This window comes from Haematobia irritans, chromosome 2, assembly GCF_050003625.1.
Source record: "Haematobia irritans isolate KBUSLIRL chromosome 2, ASM5000362v1, whole genome shotgun sequence".
Classification (NCBI taxonomy): domain Eukaryota; kingdom Metazoa; phylum Arthropoda; class Insecta; order Diptera; family Muscidae; genus Haematobia; species Haematobia irritans.
In genome coordinates this window covers 90738326-90758101 of record NC_134398.1, presented here as the reverse complement: position 1 = coordinate 90758101, position 19776 = coordinate 90738326, and the positions used below count along the sequence as shown (strand labels likewise).

The window sequence follows — 19776 nt, the reverse complement described above, 5'->3', positions numbered from 1 at the left end:
TTATTTCTATAGAAAATTTTGTCAATTTTTTGTCAATACTTTTCCTCTGTTGGTTAAGCTACACTTGTAGTTTAGTCAATGCATGGCTTTAAGCTGAGATCAAAAACAACAATAACGATTGAAGAGAAGCCAACAATAACAAACAAAACGAATGAAGATAGAGGAAGCACGCTAAAAAACAAACCCAGCCAAATACATTCAAATCGATGATTTGAGTTTGGCAAAGGAAAAGAGATATGCTGGCAAATTTGTTTTAGGCAGTAGCCGACTATCAAACCCTTTTTCGGGAGATTCAAGTGTAGTTCACTTTGGGTTGAGTGAATTACCCGAATTTATTCTGATAATTGGTTGATAGTTTTGCTGCAAGTGGAGGATGCTGATGAGGAATGTGGTAATTCCGAAACGTGCGTCCATCCAACCATCTTGCAGTCTATAGGGCTTTGCCCAAATAAATTTGACAAGCATACTTTTCCTCTGTTGGTTAAGCTACACTTGTAGTTTAGTCAATGCATGGCTTTAAGCTGAGATCAAAAACAACAAAATTTTATTTCTATAGAAAATTTTGTCAAAATTTTATTTCTATAGCAAATTTTCTCAAAATTTTATTTCTTACTGATGCTCACTGATATTCACTGCAAAGGCGAAAACTTGTAAAACTGACTCAAAATTTCCTATAACACTAATACATATCTATCGACTGATGAATTCATTTTTGCGAAATTGACAAAAAATATAAATATTTCTCATATTTATAACCAACGCCACACTGTGCCCAAGATTTTGTAGAAGTCTAACAAAATAGGGTCCAAATCGAGTCATTTTTAAATATTGGTTAATGGCAACATAAAACTTTATATAAATCACTCAACAAATTTGAAGGATTTGAGATTTTATCGAAATATAAATCTAAAACAAAGTTGTGGAGGGTATATTGTAGTCGGCCCCGCCCGACTTAAGACTTTCCTTATTAGTTTTTTACTAAAGTTGTGTTTCGTCCCATAACGTTAGATATACATTTTAATGTTAGCCAGATACCGAAATATGCAATTAACGTCCAAATGCATGATATTTAATTTTACAATTATTATTCGAGCTTTTATGGACCAAATTAGATTAAAGAACTTGATTAATGGAGTCATTGAAAAGAAAAGGCCAGATACAAATCTATACACGCCTAAACTGTACATGTTTCGGTTCGGGCGAATGAACCTTTCCACAGCCTTTAGTATAGATCTGGCTGGGATAGATAACTCAATTTTGGGCCCTTTATGCTAACTCCTTATGGAGAAAACATCTAGGAATTTTCCTCTTACAAAATGAATCTTTACTCCCACTTTTTTTTACTGCAGTAATGCAACAACACGAAATTTATTATTGGAAGCTATTTGTTGAATTCACCTTAGTGGTGAACAATCGAGCAATGCTTTTGTTTCTGACGTCAACAACATGTGACAAGTCACAGAAATTGGTTTCAAGGATGTTGAGAATCAGTTTATTACCAATTATTCACTCTTCAATATTCAACTTGTTGTTTTTAAATATTTTTAAACGTAGCATGCTTTGATTTTCTGTTGGTATACATGAAATAAATTTTTTTTTTACTCCGTAGTGTTCTACTGAAACAAATTGTCTTTTTAATTTAACTCTGCTAACAGGTTATGGGCCCAGTGCCATAACAGAATTTCGTTATAAGGGATTTTTTTTTTTTTGATTTGAAGACAACATGGACGATTTCAAGATTACAAAGCTCGAGGATGCTGAGGGATGGACACTAAGGAAATTCCAGGTAAAGGTGGTACTCCGTGCGAGCAATCTTTGGAATATAGTATGTGGGGCAAAAGCCAGAGCAAGCCGGTAAAGATTTGGATGATTGGCTTATGGCGGATGCAAAGGCTCAAAAGGCGTTAGTCGTTTCAATGGGAGAGGAGCCAATGCTTCATATTATGAATTGCGAAACATCTGCAGGGATGTGGACTATGTTAGAGAGTGTGTATGAACAGAAATCAGAGACTTCGATTCATCTTCTTCAGCAGCATTTCTTTCAATACACAAAAGCTCCTGAAGATTGTATCTCCGTGCATATTTCGAAGTTGCAAAAGTTAGCAAGACAGCTTGAAGATCTTGGTGAGAAAATTTCAGAAAATATGTTAATCACTAAAATTCTGATGACATTGCCATCGGAGTATCAACATTTTTTTGCATCTTGGGAAGCAACAGCTATGCAGGAACGAACGCTTAAAAATCTGACGTCAAGACTATGCATGGAAGAAGCAAGACTTGGAATTCAACCATCAAAATCCGAGGCATTTATAGCAAAACGAAGAGATCAACAAATGGCGGGTAAGCATAGAAAACCACAGTGTAAACAATCTTATAAAGGCAAATGCTACAAATGTGGTGAGCATGGACATTGGAAGCGGGATTGTCCAAAGAATGGTGGTCACTATATAAAAAAGGACGGGGATGCCTTCATAGGAGAACAATTATTTGTGAATTGTTCTAAATCTTGCGATGATAGATGGTACGTAGAATCAGGAGCAAGTGACCACATGAGCAATAGGAAAGATTGGTTCTGTAATTATGTTCAATTTGAGAAACCGAGGAATATAATGGTTGGTGATGGTGCCATTATTCCAGCTATTGGTAAAGGCGATATCCCTGTACAAGCATTTGATGGAAAGATTTGGAGATCTAAATACTTATCAAATGTTCTGTTCTAAACTTAATTTATTTTCAACCAATGCGTGTTTGGACAAAGGTTTTGTCATGGAGGCCGAAGCAGACGCATGTGGTTTAAGAGAAATGGTGAGACTTTCCTCAAAGGTGTTCGAGAGGGTTCCAAGCTTTTCAAATTACTTCTGAAGGTTACCGAAAACCCAACGGGAGAAGTAAATGTGGCCGTAAAAAACGTATCTTTACAAGTATGGCATGAAAGAATGGGCCATCAAGATAAAGTGCATGTAAGAGAGGTATTGGAGCGTCAAAACATTAAGTACTCAAAATACGATTTTTTCTGTGAGGCCTGCATGATGGGAAAGCAACACAAATTTCAATTTACAGAAAGTTCAAAGAGAGCGGAAGATATTGGAAGGCTTGTGCATACTGATTTGTGTGGTCCAATGCAAGACGCATCATTTGGAGGTTCACGCTTTATGGTTTTATTCCGAGACGATTATTCCAATTATCGACATGTTTTCTGTGCAAAAGCAAAATCAGATGTACCAGATGTCATTAACCAGTATATTGATCAAGTGGAAGCTGAAACTGGTAATAAGGTTAAGACTTTAAGATCTGATAATGGTTTAGAGTATTGCAATAAGAGTATTAGAGTATTGTGCAATTTTAAGAAAACATAAGATAATCCATCAAAAGTCAACCCCATACACGCCCGAACATAACGGACGAGCTGAACGGGACATGAGAACCATTGTTGAATCTGGAAGAACTTGATACATGGCAAGAGACTGAGTCTAAACTACTGGGGAGAGGCCGTGAACAATGTCGTGTATACTTTGAATAGAACTGGAAAAAGTCCTCAAAAAGGAAAGAGTCAATTTGAACTTTGGTTTGGAAATATACCAGACATATCTGATCTACGAGTTTTTGGTTCTGATGCTTATGTGCACATTCCAGATGAAAAACGTAGAAAATGGGATTCTAAATCAAAGAAAGAAATTTTTGTTGGGTATCAAGCAAACACAAAAGGCTATCGTGTCTGGAAACCTCAAGAAAGAAAAATTGAAATCAGCCGGAATGTTCAAATAAATGAATACATGCATGATATTGTTATTCGGGAAAACATAGGTGTCCAAAATAAGTCAAGCGGACAACTTTCACATCAGGGTTCCGATTCTAATGATGAATTTGAAGATGCTGAAAACATAAATAATGTTGATATTATCCAGAACGGCACCAGTTCGGAGGAATCTATTCCAGCGCCAAATACTAATAACAATACTACTAATATGCAAACTCATGGAAATAGATACATGCTGCGTTCAAGATCTCAGATTGAGCATGTTAATTGTTTTGCTTATATAGCTGATTCGGATGACCCAAAAAGTTATGAAGATGCTATCAAATGTGAACATAAGGAACAGTGGATGAATGCGATGGATGACGAGATATCTTCACTGTTAGAAAATCAAACATGGAGCCTTGTTCCACTTCCTCAAGGTAAAATTGCGATATCTAACAGATGGGTTTTCAAAATTAAAAGGAACCAGGGAGGCCAAATTGAACGTTATAAGGCAAGATTAGTTGCCAGAGGGTTCACACAAACATATGGGATTGACTATGAAGAAACTTATAGTCCGGTGGCCAAATTCACATCAATACGAATGTTGTTGACTTTGAGTGTATCGTCTGGATACTGTCTGGCTCAATTCGACATAAAAACAGCATTCTTACATGGACATCTAGATGAAGACATTTTTATGCAGCAACCAACTGGATACAGTGATGGCACAAGCAATGTTTGCAAGTTAAACAAGAGCCTCTACGGACTTAAATAAGCATCTAGGTGCTGGAACAAAAAGTTTACTGATATGTTGAGCAAGTTTAATATGAAGGTTAGTACTGCAGATCCGTGCGTTTTCATTGGAGAAGTCAATGGAAAAAGAGTTGTGTTGGCAATTTACATTGATGATGGTATAATAGCTGCAGAGTCGAAAACGGCGTCTGATTCAATTATTGGCTACTTGAAAACCGAATTTGACGTTAAAGTTTTTTCTTCTCTTTATTACTTGGGAATAGAAGTCATACAAGAACCTGAACGTATAACTATTCGCCAAACAGCATATATTAGGTTAGGTTAGGTTATGTGGCAGCCCGATGTATCAAGCTCACTTAGACTATTCAGTCCATTGTGATACCACAGTGGTGAACTTCTCAGCATATATTAGGAAAATTCTCAAGAAATTCAACATGCAAGATTCTAGAATGGTTTCCACGCCTGCTGAAAAAGTCAATGAATTATCAAGACCATCAAAAGAAATGAGTTTTCCTTACAGGGAGGCAGTTGGGTCACTAATGTATTTGGCAATCGTTTCAAGGCCAGATATAGCTTTTGCAGTGTCTCATTCCAGTCGATTTCTCGACTGCTTTAATAACGAAAATATAAACGCTGTCAAAAGAATATTTAAATATTTACGAGGAACAGAAGAACAAGGAATTGAATACATCAAAACCAAAATTCAATTAGACTGTTATACAGATTCAGACTATGCTGGTGATATTGAAAGCAGACATTCTACAAGTGGATATGTAATTATGCTATCCGGTGGTCCAATATCGTGGTCTTCTAAAAGACAGTCTACAATAACTCTTTCAACAACTGAAGCTGAATATGTTACCGCAAGTGAAGGTGTGAAGGAACTCATGTGGGTTAAACGATTATTCCATGAGCTATATCCAGAATGTCAAGAAGTTTCAACTTTAAATATGGATAACCAGAGTGCTAAAGGGTGATTCTTTTGAGGTTAGGATTTTCATGCATTAGTATTTGACAGATCACGTGGGATTTCAGACATGGTGTCAAAGAGAAAGATGCTCAGTATGCTTTGACATTTCATCATGAATAGACTTACTAACGAGCAACGCTTGCAAATCATTGAATTTTATTACCAAAATCAGTGTTCGGTTCGAAATGTGTTTCGCGCTTTACGTCCGATTTATGGTCTACATAATCGACCAAGTGAGCAAACAATTAATGCGATTGTGACCAAGTTTCGCACTCAGTTTACTTTATTGGACATTAAACCAACCACACGAATGCGTACAGTGCGTACAGAAGAGAATATTGCGTCTGTTTCTGAGAGTGTTGCTGAAGACCGTGAAATGTCGATTCGTCGCCGTTCGCAGCAATTGGGTTTGTGTTATTCGACCACATGGAAGATTTTACGCAAAGATCTTGGTGTAAAACCGTATAAAATACAGCTCGTGCAAGAACTGAAGCCGAACGATCTGCCACAACGTCGAATTTTCAGTGAATGGGCCCTAGAAAAGTTGGCAGAAAATCCGCTTTTTTATCGACAAATTTTGTTCAGCGATGAGGCTCATTTCTGGTTGAATGGCTACGTAAATAAGCAAAATTGCCGCATTTGGAGTGAAGAGCAACCAGAAGCCTTTCAAGAACTGCCCATGCATCCCGAAAAATGCACTGTTTGGTGTGGTTTGTACGCTGGTGGAATCATTGGACCGTATTTTTTCAAAGATGCTGTTGGACGCAACGTTACGGTGAATGGCGATCGCTATCGTTCGATGCTAACAAACTTTTTGTTGCCAAAAATGGAAGAACTGAACTTGGTTGACATGTGGTTTCAACAAGATGGCGCTACATGCCACACAGCTCGCGATTCTATGGCCATTTTGAGGGAAAACTTCGGAGAACAATTCATCTCAAGAAATGGACCGGTAAATTGGCCACCAAGATCATGCGATTTGACGCCTTTAGACTATTTTTTGTGGGGCTACGTCAAGTCTAAAGTCTACAGAAATAAGCCAGCAACTATTCCAGCTTTGGAAGACAACATTTCCGAAGAAATTCGGGCTATTCCGGCCGAAATGCTCGAAAAAGTTGCCCAAAATTGGACTTTCCGAATGGACCACCTAAGACGCAGCCGCGGTCAACATTTAAATGAAATTATCTTCAAAAAGTAAATGTCATGGACCAATCTAACGTTTCAAATAAAGAACCGATGAGATTTTGCAAATTTTATGCGTTTTTTAAAAAAAAAAAGTTATCAAGCTCTTAACAAAATCCCCAATTTCACAAAAGAACTAAACATATTGACGTAAAATATCACTTTGTTCGCGAAAAGCATGAGGAAAAAGAATTCAAGCTTAATTATGTCCCATCGTCTGAGCAACTAGCTGATATTTTAACGAAGCCAATTTTGAAGCACCAATTTATTCATTTAAAGAACATGTTAAATATTAAATAATTTTTAAAGGAGTAAATAATATGAGTAATAAAAGTGGAAGTGTTGAGAATCAGTTTATAACCAATTATTCACTCTTCAATATTCAACCTGTTGTTTTTAAATATTTTTAAACGTAGCATGCTTTGATTTTCTGTTGGTATACATGAAATAATTTTTTTTTTACTCCGTATTGTTCTACTGAAACAAATTGTCTTTTTAATTTAACTCTGCTAACAAAGGAGACAACAATTCTAACGCGTACATTAGTGTTTTTCCTAGTTTTACGACGGGCTCTTCGTTGCTTATTATTTTTCATGTTAGCCTGATACCGAAACAGGCAATTAACGTCCAATTGCATGATATTTCATTTTACAATTATTATTCGAGCTTTTATGGACCAAATTAGATAAACAACTTGATTAATGGAGTCAATGAAAAGAAAACGCCAGATACAAATCTGTACACGCCTAAACTGTACATGTTTCGGCTACTAAAGGCTGTGGAAAGGTTCATTCGCCCGAACCGAAACATGTACTGTTTAGGCGTGTATAGATTTGTATCTGGCGTTTTCTTTTCAATGACTCCATTAATCAATTCGCCACCTCTCTTGCTAATATTTCAGCCTGAAAAACACTACAGTGATTAGGTAATCTTTTCGCTATTCGAAGTTCCAGATCTTTAGAATATACTCCGAAACCCACTTGTCCATCCAATTTGGAGCCATTAGTGTAGAAATCTATATATATTTTATTCCCCGGGGTCTGTGTACACCACGCCTCACTGTTGGGAATTAAGAGTTTCAAACTTTTTGTCGAAAAGTGGTTTCTCCAGAGTGTAATCCACTACGTTAGGCACATCTGGAATTATTTTGAGGACCGAACTGTGACCATACATTTTTTCCGACCACAGCGATAGCTCGCGCAACCGCACAGCCGTTGTTGCAGCTGACTGTTTGGCCAAAATGTCTAAAGGCAATAGGTGCAGCATGACAATAAGGGAATCTGTTCCTGTCTTACTGAATGCGCCTGAGATACACAAGCACGCCATACGCTAAACTTTATCTAAACCTGTCGGTTGCTGAAGTGCCGGCCACCAGACTACAACACCATATAGCATTATATGTCTAACCACTGCCTTTTTCCTTTTTTTCCTTTTTGCACGAGTACAAAGCTACCGTGGCTTTTCTCGCCCTTTCTTCAATATTAAGCCTGTCCAAAATAACGCCAAGGTATTTTGCACACTCACCAAAGGGAATTTCAACACACCCTATGGATATGGGTTTAACCGTGGGAGTTCTGCGATCTTTGCAGTACATGACTAGTTCTGTCTTTGCAGTATTTACCCCAAGACCATTATCTTTCGCCCATTTTTCAGTCATCGGGATGGCTCTCTGATTGTGGATGGGAATTTTCCCTTACTTCTAGAGCCACATCGTCTGCGTATGCCACCACTTTTATCCTATCCCTTATATCTAGGAAAACCAAAAGGTTGTTTATAGCAACATTCCAATGAAGAGGTGATAGAACTCCTCCTTGGGGAGTGCCTCTGTTCACATACCTTTGTATGTTTGCTTGTCCAAGTGTGGCTGAAATACGTCTCCTCATTAGCAGTTCGTCTAGCAGCCTAGGTTAGGTTAGGTTATGTGGCAGCCCGATGTATCAGGCTCACTTAGACTATTCAGTACATTGTGATACCACAGTGGTGAACTTCTCTCTTATCACTGAGTGCTGCCCGATTTCATGTTAAGCTCAATGACAAGGGACCTCCTTTTTATAGCCGAGTCCGAACGGCGTTCCACATTCCAGTGAAACCACTTAGAGAAGCTTTGAAACCCTCAGAAATGTCACCAGCATTACTGAGGTGGGATAATCCACCGCTGAAAAACTTTTTGGTGTTCGGTCGTAGCAGGAATCGAACCCACGACCTTGTGTATGCAAGGCGGGCATGCTAACCATTGCACCACAGTGGCTCCCTAGCAGCATAAGTATATTTGGATCAACATTCAGAGTTGCCAGTCCATTTGATATCGAGCTCGGATCGACGTTATTGAATGCCCCTCAAAGTCTAGAAACGCCACGATTCTGTATTCATTGACAAATAGTGAGCTTTCAATATAGCTGACTAGTTCATGCAAAGCGGTCTCAGTAGACCTGCCCTTCGAGTATGCATGCTGTCGTTTCGAGAGCAAACTTGAATCGACCCTAGTTCTAATATAAATGTCTATCATCCTCTCCAGAGTCTTAAGTAGGAATGAGGATAAACTGATTGGTCGGAAATCCTTCGCCCTAGAGTGAGAGGCTTTTCTTTAGGTATGAAAACCACTTTTGTTTCCCTCCACTTTTCTGGAATATATGCTAAGTTTATACATCCTTTATATATCACCGTCAACCAAGGGATAATTCTGTCAGTCACTGCTTGTAAATCCGCCGGAGTAATTCCATCAGGTCCGAGGGATTTGAATGACCGAAAGCTATTTAACGCCCATGTTATTGTAGATTCCGATACAATTTCCTCGATAGGAAATGACCACTGAGCCACTGTGGCACCGCCAGTACATGGTTCAACCATCTGATTTCCAGGGAAGTGTGTGTCCAATAGTACCTCCAGCGTCTCCCCACTGGACGTTGTCCAATTGCCCTCCGATGTTTTAATGAAACCTGGGGCGGAGTTAGTGGATGCTAGTACCTTCCGTAGTCTGGAACCTCGGACGTATTCTCAATACTGCTGCAGTAATTCCAAGAGTTATGCTGAGCCTTTCTCAGTTCTCACTTGCATCCTCTCATATTCTTGTTGTAAGCGTCCCAATCCTCAGGAGCTCTGGTGGACTTTGCTTTGTTAAAGAGCTTCCTGCAGGATTTCCTCATATTACTTAATTCCACCATGGTGGTCGATTTTCCCCCTTGGCTGCCCTCTAGGGCATGCAGCTTTCAGTGAGATGTTGAAGGCCTTAGTAGTCCTCTCCACTGCGTGTTCGATATCTTGCATAGTGCTTATATTTGTCTCTGGTATTTCCGGTATTATCATATTGAACGATTCCCTATACCTATTCCAATCAGCTTTCCTAACATTTGGCGGAAATATGGTCTTTGAAGTACGAACCGTCAATCTGAAACTGATATAGCGATGACCTGAGAAGCTATGTTCCCTCAAAACTTGCCACTCAGATATCTTATCATTCAGTTCCGAAGAGGCCAATGTGACGTCCAAAACATCTTGCCTGTTTTTGTTGACGAAGGTTTGTGCATCTACCTTATTACAAAATTAACTCTATTAGCGACTCTCCCCTTGCATTAGTATCACTACTTCCCCAAATACTATGATGTGTATTTGCATCGCATCCCATAATGAGTTTTGTCTTTGTTTCCAGTGACTCTTCAACTAAGGTCTTAACGGCACATGGAGGCATCTCCATAAGCGTAGGAAGGCCTCTGGAGAGGGGGCTTAGACCCCCCAGAAAAAATTTAGCCCCCCCAGAATTTGAAAACCTATTTACGATTTTACATTTTTATAAAAATTAAACAAGTATATACAACCGCACAAAGTTCCCCTAAAGACTTTCATGCACAATCGAATTACTTGGGTTGTGGTAGCAGTTGCCGATGGCAATGTTTGAAGTCTGATATTTATGAAATAGAGCTGTGATTGAACTTATGGTTTAGTTGAATAACTAACAGCCTGTTTCTGTATGTCGAACGGGTTCAATCAATCGACTGAAATGCATAGAAACAGCTGTTTTTATACCCACCACCATAGGATGGGGGGTATATTAACTTTGTCATTCCGTTTGTAACACATCGAAATATTGCTCTAAGACCCCATAAAGTATATATATTCTGGGTCGTGGTGAAATTCTGAGTCGATCTGAGCATGTCCGTCCGTCCGTCTGTTGAAATCACGCTAACTTCCGAACGAAACAAGCTATCGACTTGAAACTTGGCACAAGTAGCTGTTATTGATGTAGGTCGGATGGTATTGCAAATGAGCCATATCGGTCCACTTTTACGTATAGCCCCCATATAAACGGACCCCAAAATTTGGCTTGCGAGGCCTCTAAGAGAAGCAAATTTCATCCGATCCGGCTGAAATTTGGTACATGGTGTCAGTATATGGTCTCTAACAACCATGCAGAAATTGGTCCACATCGGTCCATAATTATATATAGCCCCCATATAAACCGATCCCCCGATTTGGCTTGCGAGGCCTCTAAGAGAAGCAAATTTCATCCGATATGGCTGAAATTTGGTACGTGATGTTAGTATATGGTGTCTAACAACCATGCAAAAATTGGTCCACATCGGCTCATAATTATATATAGCCCCCATATAAACCGATCACCAGATCTGACCTCCGGAACCTCTTGGAAGACCAAAATTCATCTGATTCAGTTGAAATTTGGTACGTGGTGTTAATATATGGCCTCAAACTCCCATGCAAAAATTGGTCGATATCGGTCCATAATTATATATAGGCCCCATATAAACCGATCCCCAGATTTGACCTCCAGAGCCCCTTGGAAGAGCAAAATACTTCCCATTCGGTTGAAATTTGGTACGTGATGTTAGTATATGGTATCCAACAACCATGCAGGAATAAGAAGTTTTAAGATACCACAACCCAAGTAATTCGATTGTGGATGACAGTCTTTCGTAGAAGTTTCTACGCAATCCATGGTGGTGGGTACATAAGATTCGGCCTGGCCGAACTTGCGGCCGTATATACTTGTTTGGTTATAAATTCAGCTGTTTGTTTTCATTTTAGTCGATCGACAGAGCTCATTCGACATACAGAAACAGGCTGTAAAGCTCCTTTATTATATTGTTTAGTCTGGTTTAGTCATCTTAATTAAAAAATAGTAATTGGTATTAAAACTATTCTTAAATAAATTAATATCTTAATAATGCTGCAAAAAAGCGTCGCCAAAAAAGAAGTGAAAATGTTCTTTTTGGGTCCGGAAGTGGTGCGAAATTGGCGGAGAAGCGATGAATGTAATAGGAACTCGTCATAGAACGAATGTCCACCGTTTCAACAGCCGTTGCAATAAATTTGCATCACTTCTTAAGGTGTGATCCGAATTCAGAGTTTAATAATTTTTATTTATTCGTTTTTTATTTGATTTTTGGTCGACCTTTTGTTAGAATTATATAAATATTTATAAAGACCTCGAGCTTCAAGAAACATTAATTTATAGTAATTTTTATATTTTTTATGATTTTTAATGCATTCTAACGCTTGTTTGAATATTTTCAAAAATTATCGATTTTTCTATAATGGATTTAATTTTTGTGGCAAAATTTGAATAATTTTTACCATTTTATTTATTCTTACTCTTTTTTTAAACTATTTGAAAAAAGAAAACAAAAATTACGCATTAAAATATGAAAAAGCTGAAGTAAAAAACTTCCTGTGTAGTTAATATAATTAACTTCTTTGTGAGGACATTTTTGGAAGTGCTTTTAAAGTTGTGCCTTTAAAACAAATCCCAATTTTTTTTTGCTGGGAAAAGTGTGGAACTACTTTTAGTTGCTTTATTATATATTATTTTGATGTCTATTTTTTTATTCTTTTTTATGAAATAAAACAATAATTGAACCTATAAGTTCAGTCTATAAATTTTTAGCTGGGGGGGGCTATAGCCCCCCCTAGGAAAATTGTCTAGCTACGCTAATGGGCATCTCCCTATCATGTCCCATGTAGACCGAAGTCTAGGGTTGCCAGATTCAAATGGCCTATTATCTGGAATTTTGGAAAAAGTCGGCTGGATTAAAAAAAATCTGGATTTCGTAAATCACAAAATATGAGGAATAAAACTACCCGAGTAAAAATCGGTGGATCTGATCATAACAGGTTGGCTGATAAGTCCCCGGTCTAACAAAGAAAAACACATTTTTTTGTCAAAATTCGTTTTTATTATTCAACATAGTTCCCTTCAAGAGCGATACAACGATTATAACGACCTTCGAATTTTTTGATACCATTTTGGTAGTACTCCTTGGGTTTTGCCTCAAAATAGGCCTCAGTTTCGGCGATCACCTCTTCATTACAGCCAAAATTTTTTCCCTGCGAGCATCCTTTTGAGGTCTGAGAACAAGAAAAAGTCGCTGGGGGCCTGATCTGGAGAATACGGTGGGTGGGGAAGCAATTCGAAGCCCAATTCATGAATTTTTGCCATCGTTCTCAATGACTTGTGGCACCGTGCGTTGTCTTGGTGGAACAACACTTTTTTCTTCTTCATATGGGGCCGTTGTGCCGCGATTTCGACCTTCAAACGCACCAATAACGCCATATAATAGTCACTGTTGATGGTTTTTCCCTTCTCAAGACAATCGATAGAAATTATTCCAAGCGCATCCCAAAAAAACAGAGGCCATTACTTTGCTAGCGGACTTTTGAGTCTTTCCACGCTTCGGAGACGGTTCACCGGTCGCTGTCCAATCCGACTGTCGATTGGACTCAGGAGTGTAGTGATGGAGCCATGTTTCATCCTTTGTCACATATCGACCGAAAAACTCGGGTGTATTACGAGTTAGCAGCTGCAAACACCGCTCAGAATCATCAACACGTTGTTGTTTTTGGTCAAATGTGAGCTCGCGCGGCACCCATTTTGCACAGGGCTTCCGCATGTCCAAATATTGATGAGTGATATGACCAACACGTTCCTTTGATATCTTTAAGGCCTCTGCTATCTCGATCAACTTCATTTTACGGTCATTCAAAATCATTTTGTGGATTTTTTAATGTTTTCGTCGGTAACCACCTCTTTCGGGCATCCACTGCGTTCACCGTCCTCCGTGCTCATTTCACCACGCTTGAATTTTGCATGCCAATCAATTATTGTTGATTTCCCTGGGGCAGAGTCCGGAAACTCATTATCAAGCCAAGTTTTTGCTTCCACCGTATTTTTTCCCTTCAGAAAACAGTATTTTATCAAAACACGAAATTCCTTTTTTTCCCTTTTTTTCACAATAACAAAAGTTGCTTCACAAAAGACGCTCTATCTCACAAACTAACTGACTTACAGACGTCAAATTTTGACACGAATCATTTGAAGGTTGGTACTATATAAAAATAATATGCATTTAATACTAGCGACGCCATCTATGTGTCAGACCGGGGACTTATCAGCCAACCTGTTATATAATTATATCAAAGTCTATCTAATTATATCTGATCATATATATGATTGGAGATATAATTAGATCTACATAGATATGACACATATTGTGTTATATATGATTAGATATAATGTCAGATTTCAGCATATATATTGTTATATCTAATTATATAAACTTTATGTAATAAGATATAAATGTATATATTTATATATGGCATCATATCCAATTGCATCTAGCATATATTGGACCACATCTAATCGTACATGTATGACAATAAATCAAACACTAGTGTTGGAAATTGCATTTTTTTTTTATACCCTCCACCATAGGATGGGGGTATATTAACTTTATCATACCACAATTATTTGTAACTCTGATATCTATAATATCCCCTCTAAACACACACACATTAAATGCGCCACAGTTTCAGCGGCTGTAACAGTATACATAAACGTTGGCGTTTCATTGTGGCCGATTAAGTGGTTATAAAAATGTATAAGAATAAAAGAAATAAGCAAAACGCGCAAATGCAATTAAAAAAAAAACATAAAAAGACGTATAACTACGTCCAGTGACGAGGTAAGTTGTGTTTTGTTATTATTTGTGTATAAATATAAAAAAATTGTTTTTCTTTCAGAAAAATGCAGTGATGATGAGGAGCAGCTTCTTGGCAGCAATTTTGATGAAAAGGTAAGTAACAAGAGCAAATCTAATAGTTGTCAAAAGTGTTTTGTGGACTTTCTTTTACTTTTTTTGAAACAAGGAATTTAGAAAAATTAAATATTTTGCAATGCTCTGGATGCTTACCACCCATAGGTTGATAAGATTTGATAGAAATATAAATGTTTTGTGGAAAAATGAATAAAATGATTTCAACATAACCATCAATAATTAAGTAATTTTATTTTTGTTTCTTTACAGATGATATGTATTGGGAACAACATACACCCATGATCATAATAATAGGTACACCAATTAAAAAAATTATAAATCCTTTATAAATTTCAAAATCTATTACACGTTAAAAAATGTTTGCCAATTTGTGAAGATGATAATGTTAATGCTTCCTTTATCGCAAAAATATGGCAACCCTTCTTTTATTTCGTCTTTCGCAGCTAACGGTTTTTATTAAATTGATTTATGTAGTTGATCATAATAATAGGTACAAGCAGTAAAAAGCACGTGTCTAAAAAATTTAAGTGTTAATTACTTACTTTTTGTGTCGATTTGCGTAAAGTGGTAATAATAATAAAAAAATCAATAAAAGACATTAGAATAAAGTGTAAATTTTTTCAGAATATGGGTAGAAACAAGTATTGTTCTGCAGATGAGCGAACTATAGTAAAGAACATGCGGAATGAAGGTAAATCTTTAAGACAGATATCAAAAAGTATAGGACGTTCTGTTAACTTTGTCCAAAATGCATTAAAGTGGACAAAAACTGCAGAACGGCGCGGTAGACCCTAAAAAACATATCATGCTACTGATCGAAACATAATATTAATTTCCAAAAAAGATCCCTTTAAATCTTCTAAAGTTATTGCTGCCGAAATAGCAAATGTAATCAGTGCACCATCAGTTCGTAGACGTCTTCAAAAAGCTAATTTACCTCGAAGAATAGCAAGAAAAGTTCCACTAATGCGTAAGAAGAATACGGCTATGAGACTAAATTTTGCGAATGAACATATAAACTGGAGTGGTGAAGAAGGGGAAAAAAGTGGAGAAATATACTCTGGAGCGATGAAACGAAAATAAATATGTTTGGAAACGACTACCGGAGAAATGTCCGACGTCCTAAGGGAAAAGAATTTCACATACGATTCACTAAAAAAAACTGTGAAACATGGAGGTGGAAATATTATGGTTTGGGGATGTTTCTCATGGAATGGGGTAGGTCCAATTCTTCGAATAGAAAGTACGATGACTGCTATGGGCTACAGAGACGTTTTGCAAGGCGTAATGCTGGAAGGCGTATTCAAAAGAAATATACTTAAGAAAGCCACCCTCACTGGAAAACCCCCAAGGGCACAGGGTTTGGAGCGACAGTTAGAACCCGTTTTTTGACCTAAATTACAGGGCCAGAGAAGCTATTGTTGGTAAGTATACCCATATACCAAAACTATAAATTTCAAATTAACTAATAAATCTTTTTCTGTCTTTAGATTTTTCATTCCGGATTGCGAAAGAGCGGAATAGGGAGCCACAATCGAAAAAAGACGAAACAAGATCAAACGATAAAAGTAGTATATAGACCAATATTGTTTAACTTTTTCGATTTTTGTTTTTTAATGAATTCTAAAACTTAAGTTCCTTAACATACATGAAATGTACGATCTCAATAGTAATTTTAAGAATACAGTTTTACCATTATTAAAATAGTTCTTAATATAGTAAATTATATAATTCGTTTTATTAAATAGGGTAATATTATGTGTAACGGGGAAGTGTTACAATTTGTGGATAAAATTATATAAAATTAGATATATTAACATCTAATTATATCAGATTAGATATAATTAGATGTGGGACAAATTTGAGATCTGGTCAGATCTAACTCCTATAGAATTAGATCTGATCAGATATTAAAATTTTTCGCATCTGACCAGATCTGCCTAGATATACTACCGTATCTAATCAGATATGGCGGCAGATCTAATAATATCTGGCCAGATCCACCAATTTTTACACGGGTATTTATTAAAATATTTAAATAAATAATAAAACACCACAAAACAATTATAATTCAGTCTTTTCATAAACATAAATAGAATAAAGTAAATTTAATTAAAATAAAAAAATGAGAACAGATTTTTAATTCAATATTTTCATTTTACAGTGTGTATCGTTTTTTAACGAAAAGTGAAAATTTCAAATTTTTGAGTTACTAGGCTTTCTCTCTCTGGGTGTAATTGAGTGCTGGTTTAAAGTATTTAACTCTCAAAAATCACCTTATTGAGAATGAAAAAGATAAATAAGTAAACGTATATTCTTTTCTATTGATATATTATTTAGCTGGAAATATTATTGAATATCTTGTAACTGGACATGACACAGAAAATCTGGAAATTGCAGCCCATTCCAGTCCGTCTGACAACCCTAAATGAGCACTGTTCGACTTTGAACTTTCTTTACTCGTTTATAAATACATATACAGAAAACTGTTGGTATCTCCTCATATTGTGATGGATGATTATATCATTATTTTATTTATTAAATATAGGGCCGACATTGCATTAAATTTGAAATATAGAGTTCAATTGATTTTTTAATTGAAATTTGTTGATTCAATTAAATTTTTAATTGAAAATTTTTTAAAACTCAATTAAAATTTTAATTTAATTTCGTGAATTTTTTTCTGTGTAGCTCGCAACAAATTTAAAGGATTTGAGATGGTATCAATAATTTTGGTCCACATTGTATTGAAGTATAATAAAGGGTGATTCTTTTGAGGTTAGGATTTTCATGCATTAGTATTTGACAGATCACGTGGGATTTCAGACATGGTGTCAAAGAGAAAGATGCTCAGTATGCTTTGACATTTCATCATGAATAGCCGAACGATCTGCCACAACGTCGAATTTTCAGTGAATGGGCCCTAGAAAAGTTGGCAGAAAATCCGCTTTTTTATCGACAAATTTTGTTCAGCGATGAGGCTCATTTCTGGTTGAATGGCTACGTAAATAAGCAAAATTGCCGCATTTGGAGTGAAGAGCAACCAGAAGCCGTTCAAGAACTGCCCATGCATCGCGAAAAATGCACTGTTTGGTGTGGTTTGTACGCTGGTGGAATCATTGGACCGTATTTTTTCAAAGATGCTGTTGGACGCAACGTTACGGTGAATGGCGATCGCTATCGTTCGATGCTAACAAACTTTTTGTTGCCAAAAATGGAAGAACTGAACTTGGTTGACATGTGGTTTCAACAAGATGGCGCTACATGCCACACAGCTCGCGATTCTATGGCCATTTTGAGGGAAAACTTCGGAGAACAATTCATCTCAAGAAATGGACCGGTAAGTTGGCCACCAAGATCATGCGATTTGACGCCTTTAGACTATTTTTTGTGGGGCTACGTCAAGTCTAAAGTCTACAGAAATAAGCCAGCAACTATTCCAGCTTTGGAAGACAACATTTCCGAAGAAATTCGGGCTATTCCGGCCGAAATGCTCGAAAAAGTTGCCCAAAATTGGACTTTCCGAATGGACCACCTAAGACGCAGCCGCGGTCAACATTTAAATGAAATTATCTTCAAAAAGTAAATGTCATGGACCAATCTAACGTTTCAAATAAAGAACCGATGAGATTTTGCAAATTTTATGCGTTTTTTTTTTAAAAAAAAGTTATCAAGCTCTGAACAAATCACCCTTTACAATGAGCCCCGTCCGACTTTGAACTTTCTTTACTCGTTTATAAATACATATACTGAAGACTGTTGGTATCTGCTCATATTGTAATATATCATAATTATATTATTATATCATAATTTTATTTATTATTTATACAGGCCGACATTGCCTTAAATTTGAAATGTAGAGTTCAATTGCCATCAAATGTGAAATTAAGATATTTTTTGCACACATAAATAAATACGATAATTTATATCGATCCATTTACGGTACCCCCACAATAGAACTACAAATTAGTGGTATTGAAATTTAGTTATACGAGGGCGGTTCGGAAACATCTTATCAATGAAAGAGAATAGTTAGTTTTCAAAATATATATATATATATATATATATATATATATATATATATATATATATATATATATATATATATATATATATATATATATATATATATATATATATATATATGTATATATATATATATATATATATATAATATATATATATATATATATATATATATATATATATATATATATATATATATATATATATATATATATATATATATATATATATATATAATATATATATATATATATATATGTATATATATATATATATATATATATATATATATATATATATATATATATATATATATATATATATATATATATATATATATATATATATATATATATATATATATATATATATATATATATATATATGTATATATATATATATATATATATATATATATATATATATATATATATATATATATATATATATATATATATATATATATATATATATATATATATATATATATATATATATATATATATATATATATATATATATATATGTATATATATATATATATATATATATATATATATTATATATATATATATATATATATATATATATATATATATATATATATATATATATATATATATATATATATATATATATATATATATATATATATATATATATATATATATATATATATATATATATATATATATATATATATATATATATATATATATATATATATATATATATATATATATATATATATATATATATATATATATATATATATATATATATATATATATATATATATATATATATATATATATATATATATATATATATATATATATATATATAATATATATATATATATATATATATATATATATATATATATATATATATATATATATATATATATATATATATATATATATATATATATATATATATATATATATATATATATATATATATATATATATATATATATATATATATATATATATATATATAATATATATATATATATATATATATATATATATATATAT

At 35.0% G+C, this 19776-nt stretch overlaps 1 protein-coding gene across 1 annotated transcript; it reads left to right on the top strand.

The window, feature by feature from the left end:
• Positions 1-4926: 4926 nt before the first annotated feature.
• On the top strand, positions 4927-14960 carry LOC142224768 (uncharacterized). Its single transcript, XM_075294555.1, has 4 exons — positions 4927-5465; positions 14590-14614; positions 14673-14725; positions 14957-14960. Exons 1-4 carry the CDS (start codon positions 4927-4929, stop codon positions 14958-14960), a joined length of 621 nt encoding a protein of 206 aa, XP_075150670.1.
• The last annotated feature ends 4816 nt before the right edge of the window (positions 14961-19776 follow it).